The 21353-nt window shown below is 26.5% G+C and overlaps 1 protein-coding gene across 1 annotated transcript; it reads right to left on the bottom strand.

Annotated features, from left to right (window-relative positions):
- Positions 1-18326: 18326 nt before the first annotated feature.
- Positions 18327-20976, bottom strand: LOC145836604 (putative phosphatase PhoE). The gene is made up of 3 exons (XM_082944395.1): positions 20917-20976; positions 20408-20548; positions 18327-18803 (listed from the first exon to the last, which is right to left on the bottom strand). The coding sequence occupies exons 1-3, from the start codon at positions 20974-20976 to the stop codon at positions 18327-18329; spliced, it is 678 nt and encodes a 225-aa protein (XP_082800521.1).
- Positions 20977-21353: the final 377 nt, after the last annotated feature.

The following is a 21353-nucleotide window of genomic DNA, read 5'->3' as shown; positions in this document are numbered from 1 at the left end:
GGTGCTAGCTCACAAAGTGCTTGTCTACAGAGTTCTGAGCAACAAAAACACCAAATATTTAATTTCCAAAGATTCAAAATTTTAATTATATTTTCAAAATAAAACGTAGTGATACTCAAACTTTTTGAAGAAATTTTCTAGCCTTTTCACTGAAGAATCCTTACATTTTACCAACAATGCCAAGATTTTAGTAATATTTAGGTTACGAAGACCAAATGCTTATATAGAAGGAAATTTAAAGTTTTTTTTTATAAAACAAACAGATTGTTAAATCTATTTTAGAATCTCAAAAACTTTCAAGAATTTGTACATTTTTTCAATATTGCCCTTAATTTAGTGAAAATAAGGTTTCAATTCTTATTTTTATTAAGAATAAATTTAGAAATTAATAATTTAAACAAAAAAGACTTTTAAAATGATTTCTATCATTCTTAAATTTTGAAGAATTTCAAAATGTGTATCATTTTACTGATTAATATTTTGCCAATATTTTCAAAAAACTGACAAAGTTTAATTTTTCATGTGTATTAACTCTGTCTTTACCAGTTATAGTATTTTATTTGTAGTGTTCTGCAACATCTTAAAAATTAAAAACAAAAGACCTTCTTTTATTCAAGTAATTTTAAAAAATAAAAACCATTCTCAGTAGTACTAAAATCAATTTCCATAAAAACAGTTTTTCTTTCAAAAGTAAGCTGCAGTTTTTTTTTATGCTTAAAGCATACAAACTAATCAAGCTGACATAAGTATTTTGAAATTTTACAAAATAGTATGCAAATGATAGTACTTAAATAATGAATAAAAACACACAAAGTGTGACTAAACTAACAATATATAGACACTTGATAATATTACTATGCAAATTTATTTGATAAATGAGAGAGCAAAAAAAGAGATAACAAAGATACAAAATGAATTAAAACAACAATTAAGATTATTTTAATACCATAATTTCCTTTTCATTTCAACTTTTTAGTAAACTTGAATCTTTTTGATTCCAAATTTTCAAAACAAAAAGCTGCATAACATGTATCAAATTTTTACCAAGCTCACATACCATTTAGTACAGTGGTTCTTAAACTTATTCTTATACTTTTCCGTTTTATGGATTGTATTTACCAATTTTACGCCAAATATACGAAGTACTACTTCGGAAGTAGTGTTTATTTAATAACATAACTTTAAAAAAAAATTAATTTTAAGCTTCTTTAGTATAAAAAACAAAACTGTTTATTTAACTAAATAAACACAGCAAAATTTTAGTTTATATATAAAAAAATTATTTGATAAACATTAGTTTAAAACGAGGCTGAAGTTTCATTCAACTTCATATCAAAGAAATTTGACTATTTTCTATTTTTTTCACTTATAGACATTGAATAATTTTGCAGCTTCTTAAAATTGCTCTAGTCACATTATGGCAATGAAACTTTGAAAAGTCGTTCGTTATGCGTAGAACTACAAGACCCGGAAAATTTAATTGTCAACTTAAAAATAAAATAAAACAGTTGCAGCGTTTGTAACAAGTATATAATAAAAGTAAGTGTTATAGTACATTTAGGTGGTACAAATTAACGTTGCAGCATTTAGTGTAGTATTCGCCAAGTATTCGATGTAATCCTGTTTCGGAGAATTTTCTATAAAAATTCAAAATTATCTTTTAAAATGGTATGGGCGTCTTCCTCAAGGTTTGTACTTCTTCAATTCATTTTTTGAATTTTAGGTTTTGACGGGCTGAATATTCTACACATGTGTCGCTGATTGGCTGATCTATTTTCATAGAAATAAAACTATCCAACCGTAAATTTTGATGCTAATTATCATATTTTGGCACCACAAGTTGTTACAAGTTAGCAAAACACTTAGTTTAAAATTTAAAAGTCTGTTCTCAAATATTAAACCTTACTAGTTTCAGAAATTTGTATACAATTTAACTGTAATACATATGTAGGATAAGAAAAAAATTTTGAATAATAATTTAACTTAGGATTATTTATTTTTACTGCTAATAAAAGGTTATGAGTGGTGGGGTCCATTATTTTTGTATAAAAATTCACAGTAATTACCTAGGATGAAGTTGCACCAAAGTTTTCTCATTTTGAAATATTTTCTCTCCACATTTACAACACAGACACATATCTTTCTTAAAGCATACTTATTTTTAGTTTAGTAACCTTTTAGAGGAAATCATATTAATTATTTTCTTCTTTTCACATTTACCATGCACACACACTTTAGAACAACTTTGTTTACTTTATGTTTTTTCTTTCTTCATGTAAATATGGATATAATATTAAAAATAAAATAAATAAAAATATAAAAGTTCGTAAAAAAAAAATATTTTCTTACTTGTAAGCCTGTTAAAAAAAATATTTTGTTTTTTTTATTTGTTAATACTTTTGAAATATGTACATGAATTTTTAAATTAAAAAGGTTTAGTTAATTTTTGGTTAGTTAAAGGTCAGTTATTCATTCAGGTAATTTTTTTCATATTAGAGTTAGTTTATTAAATTTTTTAAATACTTTTTGTGAAACACACTTAGTTTTTGATTTGAAAAATTTGAGTTAATTTTTGGTTAGTTAAAGGTCAGCTATTCATTAAGATAAAGTATTATTTCTTGAAGTATTACCTTATAATAATTACAGTTATAGTTAATTTTAATTAAGTTCAGGTTAAATCTATAAAATAAAGTTCACAGGGTAACTTAGGTCTCTGAATGTTTTTATAACTTTGTTTTGGATCTAAAACATTGTTTGAACAACAGATATCTAATTTGCCACAAGAACTTTTTTTAAGGGTATAGGGGGTTAAAGCCAATCACTTCCATGTTTTTGTATATTTATATAACTATGATTCTTCCATTAAATAAGCAAAAGGAAATTACAGTTGAGGGCAGGGGATTACATCCATGTTAGGTACTCACTAAATTTTTAAAACAAATATGTTTTATATTTAAAGGGTATCTTTAAGAAGTACGCATCCGTGTAAGGTAAGAATAAACTTAGGGGCATAGGGGAGTTAAAACATTTTTTTAGAAATAATTATTAGTTAAAGGTCAGTTATTCATTAAAATAAAGTGTAAACCCCCCTGTAAGAATAAATTTAGGGTGTAGGGGAGTTTAAACATTTTTTATGTTTTAATGTGATTTTGTTTTGTATAGTTTTTAATAAGCTACAAGTTGTTTTTTACAGATTTTAAAAATTCAAAATAACTTTTGAGATATAGCCGGTCAAAGTCAAAGGCAACAATAGGTTCCATATGGGATGTAAAACTAAAACAGCTAATAACTAGAAATCACTAAAAATATATCTTCTAGTATTCCCAGTAGTTTTTGGGATTACTACCACAAATTTTTAGGAAATGTTTCTTGCAATATTTAAAAATACTGGTGCAAGGAATTATTAAAATTATAAAAAAGTATATATATAAAAAATTAAAAAAAATTTTTTGTTTGTTTGTTATATTTTTTTTTTGCAAAAGACTTTTCTAAACATTGCAAGGAACATTTCCTAAAAATTTGAGGTAGTTATCTCTAAAAACCTAGGAGGAGATAAATTCTTATTGATTTCTTGTTATTTACTGTTTTAGTTGTGCCTCTCATAAGGAACCTATTGTTTCCTCCGACTTTGACCGGCTACATCTCAAAAGTTGTTTTGAATTATTAAAATCTGTAAATAGCATCTTGTAGCTCGGTAAAAACTATATAAATTAAGATCACGTTGTGAAAAAAGTGTTTTAACTCCCCTATGTCCTTAAACTTATCCTTATCTTACACGGATGCGTACTTCTTGAAGATACTCTATGAATGTAATAGATAAATAATAATAGGCTTTTTATTTATTTTTTTATAATTATATGTGCTTACTTACATAATTTTTAAAATATGGCAGTGGTGGGCTTTGAACCCTAAAACAGGTGTTTCTGAGCAAAAATACGCCACCTTGACCGCTCGTCCATGTTGCCTGTGAATCAGACGCACATTTTGCGAATATAAATGTAACATTTTTAATAATTTGTCAAAAGTTTTTGCATTGAAATTTATTTATAAATACTAATTCAATAAAAGTATGATAACATAACTAATTATGTACCTATTTTGTTAACATAACAAACAAACTAAATCAATATTTGAATTAATTTAATCATTGTATTTAATCAAGTATAATACTCGCTATTTAAAAAAATACAAAACAACTAAACAAAAACTATACGTAATACACATAACAAGGTAATACATATAACAAACAAGATAATTGACTTACTTAAACTAAATAATAGTAATAGTTATTTTAATTTATACTGTTATGCCTAAGTATAAACTTAATATTTTAACCTACAATTAATAAACTTTTTTAAATTCTTTGCCTACCCCTTACACTCATTTTATGTCTAATTTATATGGATCTCATAAAACTTACTACTTTATTAAACTAATTCTTAATTATTTTTAGAGTTTTGTTTTTCAATAATTTTAAAACTTTTTTAACTACACTTTTATGTTTATTTTCGCCAAAAAAATTATTAATGTAAGTTTATACTAAAAACCTGCTTGAATTTTTTTTACTATTTTTTGTTTATATGTGATAAAAATCTCGAATCAAGATGTTTTTTAAGCGTTTTGTGTTACTTTTTATTTAAAATTTTGTTTTCTCTTAGTGTTTTCAATGAAAACAGCTTTAATACAAATGAAAAAAAAAAATTTTAAGTACAAACAATTAATAAAATTTATTACTAAACGGGTTATCAACCAATAAGAATTTAAAATAAAGTTTTTGAATGTACGAACCTTGATTTAATTTCTTTGGTAAACCTGTTTTGACCATATATTTAATATTCTGTCATTTATGTATTAAAGAGTTATAAGTAGAATTCAAAATGTTTTTAAAGTGTATTTTTGTCTCTTTTACGTAAAATTTTATTTATACCTAGTTTTTCTATTAACTTCTCATCAAAACATCTATTAATAATATTTTGATATTTACATACAAAAAATTAATTTATATATGACGTTTAAACGATGTTTTATTGTTTATTTAATAGACAAAATGTACTAAATACCATTGTTTTTGTTGAAACTGATTAAGTTATAACGTTTATAGGTTTTCTTCTTATTTTTTTGAGTTTTAACAGAAAAATTTAATCACTTTTGATTATTCTTTATCATTTTACCGAAAAATACGTTTCTTTTAACTGTTTATTTATAAATTTACGTATATTTGGTTTTTTATAAGTTTTTATTAAAAAATTTAAATATTACTTAGTGGTTTATAAAAACACTAACTTAATTATTTAAAACTAACTGTTTAATGTTATATTACTTAGATTAGTTATTTTTCAAGCTAACTTAATACATCTAAGTTAAGTTTAAAGTATTAGAGTTTTTTTAGATTTTTTATAAATAATATGTTTGCTTTTTTAGTGTTATCGTATCATTTTGTCCCTGGTTTCGTAATCATTTTAAAAATTTAATAAACTTTTATGCTTTTTAGCGCCATAAATATTAAACAAATCAGCGACGCATTGGTGGAATATTCAGCAGCTTATAAAGAGTCAAAAATGGTTTTTAAAAAACAATTCTATAGTTAGCTGAATAGTTAAGCTTAAGTACTTTTATTAATATTATTGCTTTATCTTGTGCTAAACCTTCAGTTTACGTTCTATCGTTTCGACCCTTTGCAATTATGTTCTGATAAGTCGTCTTAAGAGAACTTCTGTTTGTCAAATCAAATAAATAAACCATTATTGAGGTCATTATCGACATTTAAAGACAAAAACCGGTATAAATCGTAAGTCTACGTCTATCTTGTGTGCTAAACCTTCAGTTTACGTTCTACTGTTTTGATACTTGCCACCTAGATACGCATTTTGAGCAAAAAGGAGCTGATTACTTAAAATTTTAAAATAAGTTACACCACAATTCATTTAGTTTGTTCTACAAACTTTAGAAATATTTTCAAAGAGCGATCAGTAATTACCTTACTTTTTACTTTACTTACAAAAATAAAGTAACTTGTTTTAATTAACTTAGAACTAATTTGATTAATTCTGTCAATTATTCAATAAACTATACTATAAATTGTTAAAATTAATTTTGAATTTTACTATTTATTATACTAGTGTTTTAGACACTGTTTTAACTTTTGTAGATATTTATTTTATTCATTTGTTTTTATGTGCTTTACATCTACTTTTTTTACATTATTTGTAATTAAATTTTATTTTATAGTCAATTAATACTGTTAAAAATTAAATAAAAAGTTAAAATCTTGATTAGTGTAACAATCAGAATTTAAATCTTATTTGAAATTGTTATTTTAGTAAAAAACTGTTCAATTTAAAATACTTTACAAGTTGATTTTATATCAGATTGATTTAAAAATTAAAACAAATTAAACAGTATTCTTTCTTATTACACTAACACATGTTTCTGTGTCTTAACGGATTAACACACTTCAATGGAGCTCTGTAAAAAATGATTACTGTAGGGAAAGAATAGAAACTAAAGTACGTATTATATATACATATATAAAAGGTTTATTTAAAGATGCAAAACTCAAAGGACTCAAGTTTCGTGACTATTCACTCATCAGCTTCAAAACAAGTTTAAAATAAAGCACAAAACAAAATCACTAATGAAAGTTAAATTTTTTTTGTTTAAATAGATTATGACGTAATTTTGAAACTATCAAAAATCATGCAAAACGGCTTGTGCAAAAATTAATTTACCAATCGACAATAAACTAGCAAAAATTCATATAACTTCAGTGAGTAACTATATATTAGGACAGATAATTGAAAGAGATAAAGATAAAATTAAGATGCAAATTAAAATTTAGGTTATTTTAAGATGAAATTGAAACTTGTTAAACTTTAAAAGCGACTTTTTTATATGTCTACAAGACGATACAAACTCGCTTCTTTTGTTTAGGCATCTCTTGTCTTTCAGTGCATATACAACGGCTGATGCTTCTTTGAGACACAGCCTACATATTGGGCTATTGCCGTCGGCTATAGGCTGTGATCTTTTTATAACTTCCCAGGATAGTTCGAAGTTAATGCCGCTGCGCTTTAAGCCACAAACATGCTTCGAAAGTTCAGTGTCATTTTCATATATGCCGCCTTTAAAATATTTTTTATGATTGGCATACCTGAATCTAAACTGAGTCGAGCACAAGCCGACATAGAACCTCGTCTCAACGCCAAAGTTAACTGTGGCCTTGTAGACGATGTTCTCTGAACGGCAATTACCCCCTTTCAAATTATATTTACAGCTACTAGCGCAGCCACATTGACTTTGAATTCCTGAGTTTTGATTTAAAATTTTTTGGTTGTGTGCCTTAATGATATTCTCTAAATTTGCCGTACACGAATAATTAATTAATAACAACGAAAATTATTAATTAATAACATTACTAAAGACTATGTAAAATGTAATATAACAACTTTAAATGAAATAAACTTAGAAGCTAAAAATTTAACAAAAACACTTAAAATACACGACAGAATAAAAAAACTACCATTAAAAAGTGCATATATAACGTTTAAAGACCACAAAGAGAATTTTTTAACACACCTTAAATGTAGATTGATTAACCCCACTAAATCTGATGTAGGACGTATATGTAAGGTCGAAATCAACCGCATTAACAAAGCTGTGCGTCTGAAATCCAAACTTATGCAGTGGACCAACACAGACCAAGTATTAAGATGGTTTATTGGATTGGAGGAACAGAAGTACAGCTCTTTCAAGTTCGATGTGGTCGATTATTATCCTTCTATTAGTGAAGAGTTGGTGATTAAATCACTGAACTTTGCTAATAATTACATTAGCGTACCTGCCGAGGACTTAAGTCTTATAAGAAATGCCTGCAAATCGGTACTCTGCGAACAAGGAGCTCTGTGGCGTAAAAAGGGAGTAAATACCACCAACTCACTTTTTGACGTAGCCCAGGGATCTTACATGGGCGCAGAACTATACGAACTTGTTGGACTTTTCTTGTTAGACGGGTTAAAAGATATCTTTGGTTTAAATAGAGTTGGGTTATACAGAGACGATGGTCTAGCTGTATTGCCTAACTCTTCTGGTTTTAAAGTTGAGAAGCTAAAAAAACAAACTCATGCCTTCTTCAAATCTATGGGGTTGAGAGTCACTGTGGAATCTCCACTAGTGATAACTGACTTCCTAGATGTAAAGCTCAACTTGAATGATATCTCTTTTATGCCTTACAGAAAACAAAACGCTAAAATTATGTATGTCAACAAACAATCAAGCCACCCTAAAAACATTATAAAACAAATTCCTAAAATAATAAATCAACGCCTAAATAAACGATCAAGCAAAGAAGAAAATTTTCTAAAGACTAAAGATGAATATGAAAAAATAATGAAAAAATGCAAATACGACAACAAACTTAAATTTTAAAAACCTGAGCAACAACCTAATAATCAAAAACACAAAAGAAAAAGAAATGTAATCTGGTACAACCCTTCCTTTTAGCAATTCTGTAAAAACTAATATTGGAAAAAAAATTATAAATCTAGTCAAAAAACACTTCAATAAACAAAATCCGCTAACAAAAATTTTTAACAAACATAATATGCAAATAAGTTATTCGTGTACGGCAAATTTAGAGAATATCATTAAGGCAAACAACCAAAAAATTTTAAATCAAAACTCAGGAATTCAAAGTCAATGTGGCTGCGCTGGTAGTTGTAAATATAATTTGAAAGGGGGTAATTGCCGTTCAGAGAACATCGTCTACAAGGCCACAGTTAACTTTGGCGTTGAGACGAGGTTCTATGTCGGCTTGTGCTCGACTCAGTTTAGATTCAGGTATGCCAATCATAAAAAATATTTTAAAGGCGGCATATATGAAAATGACACTGAACTTTCGAAGCATGTTTGTGGCTTAAAGCGCAGCGGCATTAACTTCGAAATATCCTGGGAAGTTATAAAAAGATCACAGCCTATAGCCGACGGCAATAGCCCAATATGTAGGCTGTGTCTCAAAGAAGCATCAGCCGTTGTATATGCACTGAAAGACAAGAGATGCCTAAACAAAAGAAGCGAGTTTGTATCGTCTTGTAGACATATAAAAAAGTCGCTTTTAAAGTTTAACAAGTTTCAATTTCATCTTAAAATAACCTAAATTTTAATTTGCATCTTAATTTTATCTTTATCTCTTTCAATTATCTGTCCTAATATATAGTTACTCACTGAAGTTATATGAATTTTTGCTAGTTTATTGTCGATTGGTAAATTAATTTTTGCACAAGCCGTTTTGCATGATTTTTGATAGTTTTAAAATTTCGTCATAATCTATTTAAACAAAAAATTTTAACTTTCATTAGTGATTTTGTTTTGTGCTTTATTTTAAACTTGCTTTGAAGCTGATGAGTGAATAGTCACGAAACTTGAGTCCTTTGAGTTTTGCATCTTTAGATAAACCTTTTTAATAATAAAGCCCTCAAGGTGGGCTCAGTGTGAAAAATTTAATTTATAAAGTTAAATAAATTAATTCTATATATATATATATATATATATATATATACATATATTTATTTAATTATATAAAAACTATAATTTAAACAGCTGTTTCACACATTGAAATGTAAAATTTCATGTGATCGTCAGTAAGTTACAGTTTATTATAATAGTGAACAGAAATTTCGATTTTAGAATTTTTTATAATAATTTTGACGTAGTAATGGTACAGTTTATTGTACGATTAGTTGAATTTGAAATACGCTGTGAATATTATTCTATGCTTTTTAGGAAAGTTTAGAAAGGTTATTTTGGAAGAATATTTTAAGCTATTAGAAAAAATTTTTAGGCTGTTGGGGAAAAATGTTATATAATGCTATAAAATACTCGTGTTTGCCGCTTCGATTTTATTTTGTTTTAATATTTAGTTGGTTTTAATTTTGTTAAAAAAGTATTTTTGATAATGGATGCATATTTTTTGTCTTTCGCTTTTCTTGTTTAGTGTTACGTTCTTATCTGATTTTTCGATTTCTATTTTTTCTAAGTTACAAAGTTTGCAGCCGAATTTAGTATTGAATTTTAATTTTGTCCTGTTTAATATTTCCCATTTAACTTTGTAGTCTGTATTGTTATCTTTTAAGTTCCATATGTAATTCGCTAGTTCTGTTGTGTGTCTTTTGTTAATATTGTTGAATGATGATTTGTGGTTTCTGTATCTTTGTTTAAAGGTATTTCCTGTCGACCCTATATACTGCTTTGTTGTTTTATTTGATGTTACTGTTGCTTTATAAATTATATTTGACACTAGACATTCGTTATTTAAAGGGCAAGGTTCTTTACGGCAATTACAAACATAAACACAACATAAACACAAACATAAACACAAACATAAACACAACGGCAATTACAATAGCTCACAACAACAAAATATTAAACAAAAGCAATATAGACGATAAAAGCACCATAAAAGATAAACTTTGTAATTGCCGTAAAGAACCTTGCCCTTTAAATAACGAATGTCTAGTGTCAAATATAATTTATAAAGCAACAGTAACATCAAATAAAACAACAAAGCAGTATATAGGGTCGACAGGAAATACCTTTAAACAAAGATACAGAAACCACAAATCATCATTCAACAATATTATAAAAGACACACAACAGAACTAGCGAATTACATATGGAACTTAAAAGATAACAATACAGACTACAAAGTTAAATGGGAAATATTAAATAGGACAAAATTAAAATTCAATACTAAATTCGGCTGCAAACTTTGTAACTTAGAAAAAATAGAAATCGAAAAATCAGATAAGAACGTAACACTAAACAAGAAAAGCGAAAGACAAAACATATGCATCCATTATCAAAAATACTTTTTTAACAAAATTAAAACCAACTAAATATTAAAACAAAATAAAATCGAAGCGGCAAACACGAGTATTTTATAGCATTATATAACATTTTTCCCCAACAGCCTAAAAATTTTTTCTAATAGCTTAAAATATTCTTCCAAAATAACCTTTCTAAACTTTCCTAAAAAGCATAGAATAATATTCACAGCGTATTTCAAATTCAACTAATCGTACAATAAACTGTACCATTACTACGTCATGATTATTATAAAAAATTCTAAAATCGAAATTTCTGTTCACTATTATAATAAACTGTAACTTACTGACGATCACATGAAATTTTACATTTCAATGTGTGAAACAGCTGTTTAAATTATAGTTTTTATATAATTAAATAAATATTAAGCTCCAATTTGATTTGTCGAGCACTATCGATCAGAACTTTGTATAAAACCTTTAATATATATACATATATGTATATTAAAAATAAAAATGTATATTAAAAATAAAAAATATAGATTATTATAGACCAGGGGTCGGCAAACTGCGGCCCGCGGGCCAATTGCGGCCCGCGGGCCAATTGCGGCCCTCGAAGGGTAAATCTGCGGCCCGCGAGCACGTTTTTTTTTGAATAGAATGCGGCCCGCGAGCATGTTAATGTGGCCCGCTGAGCAACAATATGTTTAAGTTAAATTTTTACTTGTAATTTTGTTTCGTTTTATTTCGTAAAAAGTTCATGTATAAAATTTATAAATAATAAAAAGACTTTACTGTATTAGCTTAAAAATTTAAAAAAAACAGATAAGCTTTCTAACAGGGTATTTTTTCATTTTCATATTAGCTTTCTTCTTACAACAGCAAGTAATTATTCGAAAAAAGAGTGTAAAGAGTGCTTAGATTTAGTAAGTCAGTTATAAAATAGCTACTTAGTAAATAAACCAAATGCAAATGTTTTTTATTTTGCACAAAAGTAATGTACAGTAATTAAATAAAATAACATTTCTTTACAGTTTAGGTATTCATTTTAAATGTATTTTATACCTAAGTTTCTTTTATAGATGTATTATTACTAAATATTATATTTAAGTGTACACAAGTACATTTAATATACCATAGTAATAAGAAATAACGTTTATTTGATATTGGTTTTAACACGTTTCGATTTTTTAGTAGTTTTTTTTAACTTAAAATTAATTCCAATGCACACAAGTGTACAAAGATGCTCATATTTTAAACCACTTTTTATTTACTGTTTAAGTTAGATTAAGTTTAGTTTATGCATAAATGTCTAACATTATTGTATCTAAATGTAATTTCTAAGTGTGTTCAGAAACATTTAAAACAATATATATGACATAAATTAAAGTAGTTTTATGCAATGCACATTTTTATTTTTCAAGCAATGTTTTTAGGCAAGTGAAGTTAATTGTTATGCATTGCATACTAATATAAACAATTGCTGTTTGTTAAAACTACCAATTCAATACAAGCTAGTTTCAAGGATGGTAAATTTATTAAGTTTGTAGTACATTGTGAATCAAATAAGTTCAAATTCAATTTTATAAATAACTAAACATTGCTACAAACTCAGACTATGACCATTTGAAGACTTTAAATCTCAGACCTATTTCACATTTACTCTTTTCAAATGCAAGATTTTTATTGCAGATAAAGAATTGCTATAATTCTTAATAGAAAGTTAGTTATTCTTCTTCATTAAAGGCTTAATAAGCTTTTATACTTTTGTTAAAAGTGTTTAATAAACCGTAATTGTCCATTGAAACTGACTTATAATACTTTTTTTTGATTTATATTTAATTCACTGTTAATAAACTTCGTTATTTCTTTATTTTGTGAACTTTTTTAAACAGGGTTGCCAAACAAGCAGGCTTGTTTAAAAGTTTGAAGAATACAGACTAGGTTAAACCTGTTTAAGACATTTTTTTAAGACTCAGGTGTGTGTGAAACTTTTATTTTAAACACTTTGAATTCTCAGAATAGTTTTTACAACCGTAATGTAGTTTAATAATTGTATTTTTCTTTCTTGTCTCTTTACATATTGTGTACTTTTTTATAATGATGATATTTCAATTAGGTATTTAAGCTTGATTAAGACTAAGTTTTATGTTTTTTCAACTTTTAATTAACTTGGCTGATTTGATATAACTTAGACATTTTGCTGTTAAAATGGCAACCATGTAAAGTACTAATTAATTACTTATAACGTATTTTATTAAAGTATTTGAGAGTTAATCATGTCAAAAATTTATTTTAGATTTTTCCATAACAAATAGGTATTAGATTTATTTAGTTAATTAATTACTGAATTTTTAAAAGAGTGTAAACTATTTTAGACGCAACTTTTTTTTTAAATAAATATTTTTAGAAACATGAAAAAAGGGTTAATAGTAAAAAAAAGGCATAAAAGTGACCTCTAAAATATTTTTAAGCTTGAATTTTTATACAGAGTTAGGTTATAAGTAAAATTACAAAATATTAAGTTTAACCTTTTAGTCTTTAAGAAAGTACATAGTTTATTAAAAAACAGGTGGGGATACTGGAGTTTTTAAATACCAATTCAGTAAGAAACACATTCTACGTTTAAAATTTATTCGCATGACGACGTTTCGACTTTCAATAAGTCATTATCAACAAATAATTAGTCATAATTTAGCACAGTAATTTGTTGATAATGACTTATTGAAAGTCGAAACGTCATCATGCGAATAAATTTTAAACGTAGAATGTGTTTCTTACTGAATTGATAGTTTATTAAGACTTAAGTACATTAGTCAATGTAAATTTTATTCTATGAAGTATTTATAATTTAAATAGACATTCTCTGTATATCTAAAAGTAATTTGAAATATCAAAGTGAATAAAAGTAAAACTTTCTCTAGTAAGACTAAAAGCAAAATATTATTCAAATGTCACTAAAACTAAAACTGCGGCCCGCGAAGACTTTGAAAACTTGAAATTTTGCCCGCGAGCACCAACTGCCTGCCGACCCCTGTTATAGACTAATAGTTAAACGTTACTAATCATTGAAAAAAATGTCCAACAATTACGTCACAATACTCGCTTTTATATACTAACATTTAAAAAAAGTCAATTAGCTATAAACTAGCATTTATTTTTTATATAAGGAACTTTAATTTAAAACAGTTTTTTTTTGTAATTATTTTGAAACAATAAGTAAGCTATTGTAAATGAACAGAAGTAAGACAACAAACATTAATTACTGAATTAATAGATTAACTAATAGTTAAGGTAATTAAAGCGGGAACGGGTTAAAAATTGCACGACGACAAAATTGCACGGAGGGAACAAAATTGGACAAAGACAATTTTGCACGAGTTGTAATTTTTCACGGAGGGTCATTTTTGCACAAGAGTAAAATAAAAAATATGTATAAAAAAGCATTAAAAAAAACTTAAGATAAATCAATAAAGAAGCGAAAAAAAAAATTACTGACCGAGGGTAAGGGTTAGGGGTAACAGTGATAGTAAAAATAAAAAAATAACTAATAAAAACTATTATCAAAAACAACGATAAAAAATTAACAAATATAAGTTAATTGAAAATAAAACGAAGATTAACGACCGAGGGTAAGGGTTAAGGGTAACAGTGATAGTAAAACAAAAAAATAATTTCATAAAAAAAAAATAAATAAAAACTTTCTGCTCGTGAAAAAGTGTCTTCGTGAAATTTAGTCCCCTTGTGCAATTTTGTCCGCTCGTACAAATTTGACTCCTACCCAATTAAAGCTATAGAAACTTGGGATAATATGTATTTGTGAAATGTTTATAACGTTTAAATCTAAATTATAACGAAAGTAAATTTAGGTACAACTTGAAATAACAAATTGAACTTAAATTTTAAAATCAAAGCACATAAAAAATAAAATAGTTATTAAGCTTTTAAAGCCCTGATCAATAATTAAATTACAGCGCCATACATAAACACCACAACATCAACATAATTATTATTATATATTATTTTATATATCTGGTAAGATAATTAATTAATGCTTTAGTAAAGAGCAATCGGGTATTATAATTAAAAATATCTTATACAGATCCTTTAAATATAAATTAAAATATGTAATAAATTACAAGTTTGTATTTATTATGAAAGTTATAATGTAAAACATAAAACAACAAGATGGTTATGTGCTAAGTATAAACCTGAAGTAAAAAATCCTCCAGCCGAACTGTTGGGCGTAGTAGGTAAAAAAGCACGGGTTATCTGTGGCTTGAATACAGATTTCCAATTAAACTTGGAACACATAAGAGAATATGAAAAATTTATAGTCGAGTAAAAGGCAAAAAAATTGTTTGGAGAATAAAATGTGACATGTATAAAAATAAATATGTAAAATAGATATATAAAAATTATGTATTAACTTAGGGTATACAATTATATTAATATATATGTAGTGAGTGTGTGTGTGTTCATGTGAAAGAGAAATGAAAGGTGAGAAAGCGCCAAGAAGTTATTTGAAGTAGAACCGTCGGTTGTGTACACAGTTGTTTGAAATATCACGTTTTTTATTTAGTACTTGTTTACTATCTTCAACTGCCATTCGTTCAAGGTTGCATATTTGGTAGATCTTACTCGCGCTACTGATGTTGTTATTGGCGTGGTGAAGGATGCTACATTGCATCTGTGATTTGGTACCATACACGTCAAAATACTGCCAAACGAAAGGTATGATACCAAACCAGAGATGGAATGGACCATTTTTATAGAGCTCCTTTGAAGTGTGTTAATCCTTTAACAAACAGAAACATATGTTAGTGTAATAACGAAATTATTATTGTTATTATAATTCAAGTGAACTTGTTTCACTCGTATCTTTGTTAACAAATGCTTTAATTTATGTATTGGAATAGGTTTTAAAATTACATTTATATAATCTAATTAGATTTATCAAGTTAACTCAAAATTTTAAAAGTATTTTGAAAAACTAAGGAACCAAAAAAAGACGCTAATAGTTTTTGAAAATAATATTTTGTTTTTTGAAATTTAAATTTTGGATAAAAACTTCTCCAATGAAAATTAACTTTGTTTTGAAACGTTTTTAAAACAATCAGAAACTGATTTGCAAAATTACAAAGTTTAATAAAGATTCTTAATTTTTTTTCAACCAGATAATTCTCATTATGAGGAAATACACTAAAGAAATATTCTAAAAACGATTTTTTTTCTATGACTTAATTAAAAAGCAAATTCGATAATCAAAAATTAAATTTAAAAAATATAGACCTTAAAGAAGACGCCCATACTATTTCAAATAACCAATTGTGCCTCTTTATGGGATATTTTGCCGAAACAAGTTTTTTAAGGCGAATAAAGACTTTTTTTGTAACGTAATTTTGAACAAAAAACGTCAAAAATTAAAAATCAGTGACAGATTTGAAAAACTGCAGACCTTAGGGAAGACGCTCATACTATTTTTAAAGACCATTCTTGACTCTTTATAGGTGAATTCTACACAAAAAGTTTTTTAAGACGAAAAATGACTTTTTTTATGACGTCACTTTTGAAAAAAATACGTCAAACATTAAAAATCAAAGATTGAATTGCAAAACTTCAAGTTTTGGGCAAGACGCCCATACAGTTTTTAAAGACCATTTTTAACTGTTTATAGGATAATTCTCCGAAACAATGTTTTTAAGGCGAAAATTTATTTTTGTTTGTGACGTCCTTTTATTTCAAAATTTTAAAAACCGAAGACTGAATTGCAAAACTACAGACCTTGCCAAAAAGACGCCCATATAATTTTTTAAGACTAACTTTGACTCTTTTTAGAAGAATTCTTCGAAACAAGTTTTGTTTTAGGATATCATATTTAGAAAAAAAATGTACTATGTACTACCATGACGTAATTTAAGGTAACTTTAAAACTATATACTCAGAAATAAAAACTTTAGACCATCTAGAACAAGAAGGTACTTTTTTTTGGTATATACTTTAGGTTTGTCACTCTTTGAGTCAAAAAATCTTCCCTGAGTGACCAGAAACTTCCCTGAGTTTCCCTGAGTTTTTTTCAAATCCTTAAAACTGTTATTATTTTCTAAAAAATTACAATGTTAATTCTAGGTTTATTGAAGAACTAGCCGCAAGGGTAAAAAAAATTTCTAAATAAGTATATAAAATTAACTTTTTTGAACAAAATGTTAAAACTGGATTAACTAAATCTCATTCTAGGTCTAGAAAAATTTTTCTCTGAGATTTAAAAAGAATCTCAAAATTTCCCTGAAATTTTTAGAAAAACCAAAACTGCCCTGAGTTCCCCTGAGTTAAAAAAAATCAAAATTCCCTGACTTTCCCTAAGATTTTCTATAACTTGAGAATTCCCTGAGTTTCCCTGAGCTCCCTGAGTGTGTGGCAACCCTAATACTTAACTTTTACATGATAAATCATCTTTTGAAAATAACTTCGAATAATTGGCGAATACTACACTAAATGCTTCAACGTATTAAACTACGTTATTTAGTTAAGATAGAAAAAGTATTGTCATTGTAAAAGTTGGAGCGTTCCAGACTGTTTAATAAGTGATATCAATTTGCTGACACACTCTTGCTAGGTTTACTACTTCCATTAGCCATCCAGTTTCTTAGAGATTTTCTTACATACTGATTCCTTTTCGAATAATATCTCTGAGAAGAATCTTAGCTTCTTTGCCTAAGTAGTGAAGACTCAAATACACTGGACGATTACTTATTTGGGTATCGTTTCGTCGAGCACTTTTAAAGTGTGCTATCAAATTATTTCTAGTAAACAGCATATTTTATTATATGATCATTCAATCACATTTAATTTTAATTTTTTTTATGTTTTTGTTTTGTTATAGTTTTTTTACATTATGTAGCTAACATTTTTTTTTAAGTTTGACCTGTAAAAAATATTTCTAGTAATTCTAGCTCACCGACTTTAAAATTTGCCAAGCGCCTGATCCAAATTATCAATAAAAGTATAGACAACATACGTTTAATTAACTAAAATCTATAAGTAATTTTTTTTGTATTGAATTGGCCTTAAAAGAAACAACAGGGCTGAATAAGCACATTATTGAGTAGTAGACAAGTTGTAATGAATGACAGCGATTAAAATTTATTCCAATATACATTGAATTCTTAAAAATTTACTATATATAGTTTATTGAACGACAAAAAATTATGCTCAAAATATTTGGTCGTAGGACCTGGTGAACGAAAAAACCTTTTCGGTTATCGAGTCGCACACCGCGGATACCTTTTAATGTCTTGTCCAGGACATAATTATAAGTGGTTTAATACAATACTAACATTAATCACTAGACGTACTTGAATGCAGCTTAAGCTCAAAACTCAATTTAAAATACATAAGGTAACCAGATATTTTAGAGACTATTTAATTAAATTACTTCACCAAACCATCAAAAAATGAATACAAAAATTAATGATCTAGTAGAAGTTATTGGCATTTATAAACTACCAATTAAGAATCACTGACATTATAAGATAAGCTTTTGACAACAACATCGTCTTTCCAGTTATCATGTTCACATTCAGGAAATAAAATGTGAAAACTAGACCTTGAAGCATTCAAAGGAAACTTGTTTAATGCACACCCAGAATGCATGCAACCAAACTCGTCGGAGAGGTATTGAAAAAGTACTTTCAAGTAGAAGCCATGAGCCACTACTAAAACATGTTTTTCTTCACAATTTTGATCTCCGTTCAATAAGTTGTCCAAAAATTTTATAGCTCTCTGTTCAACTTGTTGCAAAGTCTCAGATCCCTCAGGGGCAAATTCTTCACTTTTTCTGGTTTCTCTTAGCCATTCGTTTACCATTCCTCCTTCGAAAATACCATAATTTCGCTCACGAAGTAATTCATCTAGAATAACTTTATTTTGGTTTATAGTACCATTTTGACGATTATTGTCATCAACATCTTTTCTGCAGTTATTATTCTGTGCAACATGATTATTCTTATAAAAATTCAATATAAATTAAAAGTCATATTTTAATATAAAACAATGACAAAAAGTGTGTAATTAAACTTTATTATAAACATTTCATTAACTAAAACGTAAACGTATTCAGGCAATGCAACTAATTTGTAAACATGTTAGTCTTGAAGTAAAGGATATTACATAACAACTTGATTTAAAATTTTGATTGAAAGCAAACCAGAAGCATACAGCTTATAAATTATCAATTTAAATATTTTCAAGTTTTATCGTTTATAAAATTGCAAAACAAAACTTTTAAGTATTTGTTAAAGATATTTTTATAATTAAAATGCCTTACTTTTTGATGACCGTGTATTAAATAAAAAACAAAGTAATTTAAACTCTATAATTTTTTGGTTTGCATTTTAAACTACAGAAAGTTTAGTATGTATTTTACACTAAGTTAAAGTTTATAGTTAATTCGAAACAACACTTTTAAATATTTCAAGTTCTTTAAACTCTATAATTTAACAAAAATGTATTTCTACAATTGTAAATTTGATTACCGAAAAATAAAGACAACCTGTATTTTTATAATATAAATATAACAGCTTCAACTGTGAATTTCAGTTATTTTATAAGGTTGTTTAATTTCTTTCTAAAAAACCATAAACAAATTATTTATACTTATTTACTGTACTAAACAAAAATAAAAAACTTAAAAACTGTGGCAAAAGTTTTGCAAAGAACAGCAACTTAAACAAAAAACTCATCTTCAACAATGATTATCAAAAACTTCTGAAAAGCTTTCATCAAAGCTTTCGTTTGCGAAAAGTTTTTAATACAATTATGAATCCGGTTTAGACATAACTGTTGTTTTTTTTGAACTGCTAATTCGAAAATAATTGAGATGATTTCATATATTTTTTGTCAGTAATTTTTAAATGGTCATACAGTAGCTAGCTCTTCTTAATCATTAAACTTAAGTTATGATTTTTAATTTAATTTAAAATAAAATTAAAAATAATAGGAACTAAAAAAGTTAAGCTTTTAAATAAGCCAAGCTAACATACAAAACTTAAAAATTAATTAATTCTCTCAGTTATTTCAAAAAAAAAGGCTAAAAAAAATTTGAACTTAGAACTATAAATGCACTAATGAAAATTGTTGTCAATATTTTATTGCTAAAAAAGTTTAAGCTTCTTATTAAAATAAAACTAAACTGTTATAATATCATTTTTAAATATTATTTGAAACTGAGACAAGAATTGCTATAAAGTACAATTAATTTTTTGTTAGTTATTACATTAAAAAAGTTAACGTATTTTATAAAAATTTCAATACTTAAAATAAGATTAAAACAAGTATAAAATGAAGTGGGTGTTTGTTTTTAATATTTTCATCGCCTACTTAAAAAATTAAAATACACAACACTTTTGTTTAAAGAACTGTGTAAGTAAAAACAGTAATTTTTTGTACTATTTATGGTTGTTCATATTTGTCTTGTTTTGTTTAATTATCTTTCAAAGTCTACTTGAGTTATCTGTGGTAACCAAGTAAAAAAGTAATTGTATACAGGGTAAACTAATATCATATTTGAAAATAGGATCAATGATTCTAACTTTAAGAATAATGTCACAGGTTTGTTTGGCTCTTTTAAGATCACTAGAGTAAATAGCATCAAATTTCACATCTTTTAGTGCTTTTCCACACTTTTCAGCTTCCATTTTTCCAGTTTCATTCAATGGTACATCACTATGACCCTGAGTATATAGTTTTAGATAAAAACTCTTAAAATTAAACTTACTTTTTAAGCATTTAAGTTGTTTAGATGTGTTTTAAACACTTGGTATCGACTACTTTTTTACAATAGTCTTCCTATTAAATAGGCTCTTCTTAGGTACGTACTTTTGGGCTGTGTTCAAAGTTTGTTTATATTGATAGGGGAAATTTTTTAAACATAATTTTTTATTTACTCTTGTATAAAAACCTAAGAAAAAAGAAGTTATTAAACTTTTATTTTTATATTTAACTACAGTAAATATACTTAACTTTATAAGTAAGTTTCAAAGAGTTTGATAATAAATGTAATATTTTTAAATAAAATAGTTTATCACCAAGTTATTTAAACCTGTATCTTTTTTTCTTTGTTCCAGTTTGTTTGTCCATGACGTACAAAAGTAATTTTCATTTTACCATTCAACGATTTTTTATATATTATTTTCAACTTGAAAAACATATATATTACTTTCCAAACATACAAACAGTTTTCCTTATTAAATCTTTAAAGTACAGGCTACTTAAACTAACATAAATATTTTTAAGCTCTTCAAAATAATATGCAAATAGATAATGCCTAAATAATGAACCAAAATCTAATAAACCAGCAAAAAAACAATAGCTTATATTACTAAAACTATGTAAATGATAATTTTGAGCGAGAGAGAATAAAAAAAGAAAATATACTAGAATAACAGTTCTTTTTTTATAAGTTCTTGTTTTTTAGAAAATATAATAATTTATGTTAATTGATTTTACGTTTTGAGGCAGATTTATAAAAAAATCCTT

This window comes from Thalia democratica, chromosome 5 (genome assembly GCF_965202585.1).
Source record: "Thalia democratica chromosome 5, ktThaDemo2.hap1.1, whole genome shotgun sequence".
Taxonomy (NCBI): domain Eukaryota; kingdom Metazoa; phylum Chordata; class Thaliacea; order Salpida; family Salpidae; genus Thalia; species Thalia democratica.
Note: the sequence above shows the minus strand (reverse complement) of the source record. Positions and strands in the feature narration are given on the sequence as shown.